General features: G+C 42.1%; 1 protein-coding gene across 1 annotated transcript; it reads right to left on the bottom strand.

Moving 5' to 3' along the window:
* Positions 1-2,025: 2,025 nt before the first annotated feature.
* Positions 2,026-5,958, bottom strand: LOC119384829 (uncharacterized). Its single transcript, XM_037652519.2, has 5 exons — positions 5,800-5,958; positions 4,701-4,772; positions 4,346-4,417; positions 4,092-4,163; positions 2,026-2,712 (listed from the first exon to the last, which is right to left on the bottom strand). Exons 2-5 carry the CDS (start codon positions 4,705-4,707, stop codon positions 2,471-2,473), a joined length of 393 nt encoding a protein of 130 aa, XP_037508447.1. The 5' UTR covers positions 4,708-4,772; positions 5,800-5,958; the 3' UTR covers positions 2,026-2,470.
* Positions 5,959-8,325: the final 2,367 nt, after the last annotated feature.

Below are 8,325 nucleotides of genomic sequence, written 5' to 3'. Positions count from 1 at the left end.
CCAAAATCCCAGACAACGCAATGGCGTCCTTTGGATACACCTAGGATGCGCTCCTTAGGATGTGTGGGAAGTTCTAAGGACGTCCCAAATAATTCCCGCAAACCTCCAGGAAGCCTCCAAAATGAGACAAAAAACGGATCCATAGGACTTCCTCCCCATAGGACATCTCGGGATGATATTGGGATTAGATTTGGATGTTGCACATTCCATTATCAGTACATGCAGCATTTAAAGGGCACATGCTAGTTAATAGAAAGAACTGCTTTTCTGAAAGCCTTACATTTCTTTGAATGTTTTTAAAACCCCTGCACGTACTCTTCCAGCAATGCAATTCACTCCTGCTTTTTCATGTGACTGCAGGCCCTATAATATGCTCAGTGGTTCTGTTGCTTTCTTCTTTGCTTATTTTCTAAATCTTCAAAACACTGCAAACACTGCTGCAAGGGCAGAACCCCACACATCTGCCTACAGAGCACTTTGCATGTAAAAGTTCCCAATGTAAAATAGAAGAACAACGGATCTTGCCCTATGTATTTCAATTTCAAGCCTGAATTAAAGAACAGCTTGAAGGCGCTTTCAAGCACAGGTAAAGAAGCCAATGATAAAAGCTCTGAATTCCATGATCCTGTAACAGTTCTATAACAGAGATGAGTAGAGAAAAAGCAGTAGGACAAGTGCAACACATATCATACTTTTCTGAAAATGGCTAAAGTTAGGCGTGTTCAGACAGAAAAATGAATTTTTAAAATACTCGTAGTATTTCTGGATCTGTTGTAAATGTATGACACTAGTTTAATGTCACACTATAACTTACTTAGACAATATATAGTTCATGCAAATAGAAGTTTGAATTCTTTATTTTACTGCACATTTGCCATGCATAAAGGGCACACATATATATCATTAGGAAACATTCTCCTCACTGGAACTGTTAATAAAAAGCTTAAAGTAATCACTTTCTTGCTCTGTCGTTCCCTTAGCCTAACTGAAATTTTGATTTCCTGAAACACAATTTCTTTACTAGCACACACAACTTGTTTAATTCTCATCTACTAGTGCGGAATTCAGGTTGTACTTGCTTGCTTGGATGCTTTTGCGATTACTGCAGGGCACTTTTTGAACAATGTACTATGTAGTGGACCTGATTTTAGCATTACACTATTGGTGCAGTTAATTACTCTTGCTCTTCAATCTACAGGCAGTGTGCAAGTAAGAAAATGAAGTTTTAGGAAACAAAAAGTTCAGTTCCAGCACAGGAAACAATTCACCAGAAAAATGATGGCACTGAATATGGCATACATAAACAAGAAACAACAAAGAAGGAATGAAACAGTGGTGAAAAAAAAGCAACACAAATTTTAATACACGCAATGCAGAGAATTTGCAACAATAACTGACCTTCAGGATTATCTTATTAGTTGAAAAAAAAAATAAATAAACTATTTTTGTTGCGCGGCCAGCCGCTCAGCAGCATGACGGAACCAGGTCATCGCAGCCTTCTCCACATCCTTCAGGGTTGCATTCGGGTTTCGGATGTCATTAGTCAACACGGCTGCATGCATAGAAGCGAAACTATCGTTCCTATAAGTTTTGTACACCACATAAAACTTGGGTGGGTATGGCACTCTTCTAGCTCTCTGTCTATTTCTCGCTTGCTTCCTCTTTTTTTCTATTCTTTTACATGGTTCTGCCTGCGTAAGGCCAAGCAACGACAGCATACGACAGCCCGGGCCCCTAATGTGCTCCACACTTAATATCATCATCAAGGCGCTCGAAGAACAAGAGGAAGACCCCTTTGGTGCGAGCACGCGCTCATTACTCTACAGATGGCTATGCTATACGTGGTTTTGCCTGCATTATGCCAAGCGATGACAGCATACGGCAGCCCTGGCCCCAAAAGTACTACACACTTAAAAACTGACAGTAAATACCAGGACTAATTGCAGCAAAGTATAAATAGACAACCTAGCTATATTGAGTATACTGCTTGACAGAAGATTTCAAAAAAAGCCAAGTTATATCAAGCTTGCTACACCTGACTCACCGCACATCAGCTTGCAGAGGTGCAGTTCACAGAATTTTCTTTCACTTTGTGCCAAACCAACTGAAGCCCACTGCAGCATTCCAGCTGAGGAGGGACTGCAGTACACGTGTTCTTTTCTGTTTCGTCGAATCTCCCCCTTGTACAGCCATGTGCTTTTTCTGTTAAAAGGAAACAAGAAGATATACAGCTAGAAAGACACATTGGGATCCAGTTTACTTTGAATGTTTTGCAACCTAAATGATCTTGTGGTAATAAAGAAATACAAGCTGGCTTCTAGCTTTACTTAAATTGTTTAGAACTGTCATACGCAGCTAGCTATGTAAAAATTCAACAGTACGTCATTAATCCGACTGTCATAAGTAATATTCACATGAATTTATAAATGCCTAGTCACTCCAGCATGCTGTAGTTACAAGACAGGCAACATTATACTGAGCTTAGGCCATGAAGCAGAGAAATTACCATTTGATAATGAGCTTTGCTGTCTGTCTCGAGCTTCTCTTCATACGCAAGAACATCCGCCACATTCGAGAAAGGCAGGTCTGGGAGGCCATGAGGGTGCGGAGCTGCACTGTCGGCATTACTTAGCAGCTCGCTGAAATATTGCAAATGGGCTTGCTGGGTGTGCTTCATGCTATTTAACACATGTTGTATCCTTTCCATGAAAGCTGAAAAAGAAGTGATGACATCAGTGTTATGAGAGTTTTCAGTTCAGCAATATGTCTTAAGATGAAAAACTACCGCAATAATTCGAACATAGCTAGGCTTAAGGTAACTAAAGGTGTGTAATGTTCAAAGTGCTTTGCTGTTCCAGGTAGCTATAGGTTAACCTATATTCAAAATATAGCTTTAAAACTTTTCAGTGAATTATATGGCAACACATAAAAAAAAACGGTCATGAACATTGCTGAGAGTTACTTGTAGGAGCGCTAACAGCAAAGCATGAGTCTCCTTTGCATTAAGAATTGTTGGGGTTTTACGTTCCAAAGCACGACATGATTATCGAGCCAAAAATTTTGACCACCTGGAGTTCTTTAACATAATTGAAATCTACGTACAGCCTTCTTTGCAGTTTTTGCGACACTGGCTTGGTGATAACAGTGTAAGTGAGGATCTACGATTTGATTGATGTTGCAGCAGCACCACGAGCACAAATGTTTTTATAAGTCATCGCTTGCACATTAGCAACCATCGTTGCTCAAATGATGAGGCATGCTCCTAAAGAAGAACGAAGGGATAAACTGCGCCACTAACTTATGGTTAGAATGACAGAAAGCTGACGAAAGCTGAAGAATGACGAACTTGGACACAAGAGAGAATCCAAGATGTCAAGGCGTTTGTGGTGTCTTGAGTTCTTTCTTGTCTTCATGTTTGCACGCCCTGTCTCTTCAACATGACTCATGGTAGTGTGTCACTGTGTCACAACGACAATGGGAAAGTATGTTATGCCAGCAGCAACATACAATTTTTTTTTTCATTTGTGCTATGTGGCTGCGGCATAGGGGAGGGTAATGAATGCTCAGACTAATACTATTATCATGAAACCAGAGCAAGGTGGGGCACACTGTTCAGAAGCTATGCAGTTTGTGTTTCTATTTATGCTGATACATAGCATATATGAAGGAAATAGGACACTGCCCACATACATGAGCTCAAGAGATGGAGGTGGAGCAATACAGCTGGCTGTTACACTGCTTGAACACAAATCGTATTACTGGTGACAGTCATTGTAAGATGGGTTCTGCCATAATTTTTTCCATCATGAAGCCAGCAACACCAACTAAAAAACTAAGCTGATTTAGTGCTAAGAATATCACCTTCCGTTTCCAACACGTTACACAAAAGAACAATACTCGTGGAATTAATTTCACTCTTCTGGGCATGCATTATCACATATGTGAATAGTACATCTACAGTACAAAGGAAACATTTGCCTCAAGTAAACATGAAGCAAGAAAACACATAAACAAGACGGGAATTTTTCCCTTAGAACCCAAGGACACAGAACATTATGGACTGTAACCATTAAAGAAGGTGAATGACATACCGAGCACTTGTGGGTCTGTTTGTGACCTTGTAGCCCCAGTCAGATATGCGGGTCCAGGACTGTAAGATGAATCTGAACATAATTGACACCACAAGTTAACATCTAGAGTTACACAGAGAGGCAGACGGAGATGAAATAGGTACAGAGACAGACAGGCAGGCTCAAAACACCTGAAGTGGGCAAAGGATTCTCAATTTAACGAGTAAATGTAAATAAACTACAGCAACATGCAATAAGACATCAGAATGACATACCAAGCATGCTCGGTTCCATGTGTGGCCATGCAGCCACAGCAAGAGTTGAGGATACTGGTATGTGCGATGAGCCTGAACATAAAACAGACCACAGGCATTTGGCCATAGCACAATGACTGTACAACAAAACAAGGTAAAAACTGGAGACATTGCATAACAGCAACATAATGATGTATACCGCATAAATGACATACCATGGGATTGTAGTTCCGTAAAAGAGTTGGCAGCTTCCAACATGTGCAAAGCACCTAAAACATAGAAACGATAGTTCGCACTCCACCTTGCCGCACAATGCAAAAGCAAACACCTAACCGCAGCAATATAAAAATTGCTATGTGAAACCAGAATGACATACCAAACATGCGTGGTTCCGTGTGTGGCCCTGCAGCCGCAGTAAGAGTTGAGGGTACTGGTATGTGCGATGAGCCTGAACATAAAACAGACCACAAACAGACCACAGGCATTGGGCACATGGTAAACATGTCTGAGAGCAGATTGAAGCCCTTCACGCAAACCAAAATGACAATAATGTCCAGAATCCAGCAGTAGTGTGACATTTGGCACTCTTGGTGTGGACAAAAGCACCCTGGCGCTACTTGGTAGCTCACACATGCAAGAATACGAGCGAAGAACCTTTAACAGATTTATGACGGCATCGTGAGGCACACTTGACTCTAAGCTTCATTGTCACAAGTCTTCTCTCAACGATGCGATATCCAGTTCTTTCAATATACTTGAGTTAGAATCTGTTGCAGTGTCCTGCTGTGTAGGCTAAGGCATCTGTGGCACCCGTCGGGCACGTTATCGGGTTCCACGGGAACGCTGTGCATGTTGTCACCAGTATGGTACTCCTAGTCGCAAGATTCCAGCATGCCGCCATAAATGCCGGCACTGGCAACTTGGCCGAGGGAACGGTTCAAAGGTGGTTCGGACACTTCTGGCTGCACGCGGCCATAAATGCCGGCACTCGCAACTTGGCCGAGCGAACGGTTCAGAGGTGGTTCGGGAACTTCTGGCTGATTGGAGGTAAAGCGACACGTGAAAGATTCTCCTTCGCGTTAAAATATTCGCTAGCAGCTACCAAGATTGCGCGCACATCGGCCTGCACGGCGTGACTGATCAGCAGTCGATCTCGACATGGAAGCCATCTTTAGGCGACTAGAAGAGTGGTAAACCACTTGGTGAACCACGTGGTAACCGGTAAACTCACTTTTGTCGTGCTGTTTAAGCGGGTGACGTCTAAAGTATAGCATCGCACTGCACATTACAAAAGGCAGATGAACACAACAAACGTGGAAGAATGATAAATGCAACGATAACTTACTCTCGTATTCGATTTTCATGGCGCGCGCTTCCCGCCTAGCGTATGCAAGCTCTAAAGATAAAACACAAGGCCAACACACGTATATCTTCACGCTTGACAAATAAAAAAACAGTCGGAAAACAACACTTACCTTCGATTACAACCAGCTCCGCGAACCCAAATTTCAGAGTGCGCGCGAATTGTAACTGTTGTGCACGCAGAGAACACGCTTCAAATGCGGAACTATAGAAACAGACTGCAGCCACAGCCGCATTGTCGTAATGTTTTCGTACATATAATGAGCATAAAACAAAAGAAAAAAGTTAAGAAACTACAGCGCACTTCAAATACGAATTACAAAGTCGTCGTTTTCATAATTTTTCGCCGGCCCATTTAAGAGCAGTGTACATGTAAAACGATACATTCAAAGAACTGAAACCGAAACTGCTCGCCGCTTCTCGAACGGAGCGGTTACATGGGACGGTTTCAATCCCCATTAATGTTTAACTATATTGGACTTTTTCGTGTGCCATCCGGGCTAAGTACGTTGAAACAGTTTAGTGGGCAAGGTTGATCGCATGCATATATGTGGTTCCGAATAAACGAGCAACGCGCAGCACGACAGCACATCACGTAATATACTATGACGTTGCTCAAGTTGGACGTGCTTTAATTATTCAGGCCTGCACGAAAGAATAATTAGTATGCAAAACTTCAGCAAACAAGAGCCGTTATGTGTTCTCGCCTGTTTAATTAATACATATGTTAATTATTTGTGAAGGGTTGCGCAAGTTCTATATATGTATTGGTGCGATTATAAACAATGATCGCTGGAAAAGTGCATTATTAATTCATGAAGACAACATACATATATGTGTGCTAATATGAGTAAGTAGATTAAAAACGCATGTGTTGATGTGAGGCATGCAAGCATCCACCCATTCATGTCCTCTTCTGGGATGTTTAATGGACATCCGTTCGCTGAAGTCTACGGGACACCCATATGACTTCCTTTATTGGATGTGGGACTTCGGTACTTGTTTGGGGCATCCTTAGGACTTTTCGTGTTGTCTGGGATATCATTTTGTTCTACCCACGCTTCTATTTTTAATTTTACTGCCTGCATCGCCAACCTGTATAGCACCGATGTAATTGTTAGCGGTCTATACGAGCGAATGTTATCCTTTTCTCCCTTGCCTTTATAGATTAAGGTCATTCTGCTTTTTCGCCAACTGTCTGGTATTTCCATCTGCTGTAAGCACTTTTCTACAGCTTTCAGCAGTGCTTCTTTAGTGTTATGTCCGAGTTCGTTAATGAGGCTGACGGGAACCCCATCTAAGCCCGGAGTAGTGCGCTTAGGAATTTTTCCTTCGGCCTTCTTCCAATTGAAATTCTCTAGTACTACATCTTCGTCGGTTGCACTCCTTTGCGTACTTTTACTCACCGGGGGAATCCCCTGGGGGACCTTTTTAAACGAATCGGCTGTTATCTTTCGGATGTAACCGAGCGCTTCATATCCTTCCAATTTATTTCCTCCTTCATCTACCATATGTTGTTGCATTGTGACAGACTTCCTAACCAGCGCTTTTAGGTGGCTCCAAAATATCCTAGGCGCGGCCTTCTTCTTTTCGCGAATCTCTGTCATCCAGCGTTCACTTTCACCTTTAATTTTTGCCTCGACTAATTTCTGCACAATGGATTTTTGCTCTAAATATATTTCCCATATTTGGTTGACTTCGTCCTGTGGCCGCTTCTCCTTTTTTGCCTGTCTGTGCTCCCGTGATGCCTGACGTCGCATCTCGATCGCTTCCCGGATTTCTTTGTTCCACCAACTTTTTGGCTTTTTCTTTCCTTTCCAACAAATAGTTTTCTTCTCTATTTCCATTTCTTTCGTGATTACATGTAGCAGCTCACTATACTTCCAGTCTTTGCCTGGTAGTTCGTCTACTTTTTCCTCGACTCTTGCGGCTATATTTGTTATTTGTTTGTCATTTAGATACGAGCTGCCAAACTTTGATTCTATGTTCTTATTTTCAGTTTTATATCCCATTTGTAATATTATGCGTTTATGATCACTACCCAAGCTGTTAATGCCTTCTTCGTCTATTCTCATCTCTCTAAGTTTGTCATATATTCCTTCTGTCATGAGACAGTAATCAATGCTCGATTGCCTGTTTCCGACTTCCCACGTGATCTGCCCCTCACACTTAGGCCCCACGTTAACTATCTCAAGACTATGTTGCTCGCAGAGATCTAGCAGTAACTTGCCATTGGTGTCTGAATATCCGTCAAGGTCATGAATGTGAGCGTTCATGTCCCCTAGAAGGATTATCTCGGCATCATGACCAAATTCTTTAATATCGGTGCTTATGCATTTCACTATCTCCAGATTCTTTTCTCTGCAGTTATTCCCTGTCCACAAGTAAGCTACACCTAGCCACGTTTTCTTTCCACCTACTGTGCCCGAAACCCATATGTGCTCTGAACACGTTTGTTTCACTCTCTCCCATTTTGTTCTGCTGTGAATTAGCATTCCAACCCCCCCACCTCTCCTTTCTGATGTGATCCTGTTACATCCTTCCCAAACATAATTTTCAATATGTGGTGGCTCTTCCAAGTCTCTAAGGTGTGTTTCTGTAACCGCATAAACACCTATCTGTTCCTTGTTTAACTGTCC

The sequence above is a fragment of the Rhipicephalus sanguineus genome, chromosome 1 (assembly GCF_013339695.2).
Source record: "Rhipicephalus sanguineus isolate Rsan-2018 chromosome 1, BIME_Rsan_1.4, whole genome shotgun sequence".
NCBI lineage: Eukaryota > Metazoa > Arthropoda > Arachnida > Ixodida > Ixodidae > Rhipicephalus > Rhipicephalus sanguineus.
This window is presented reverse-complemented; position numbering and strand designations above follow the sequence as displayed.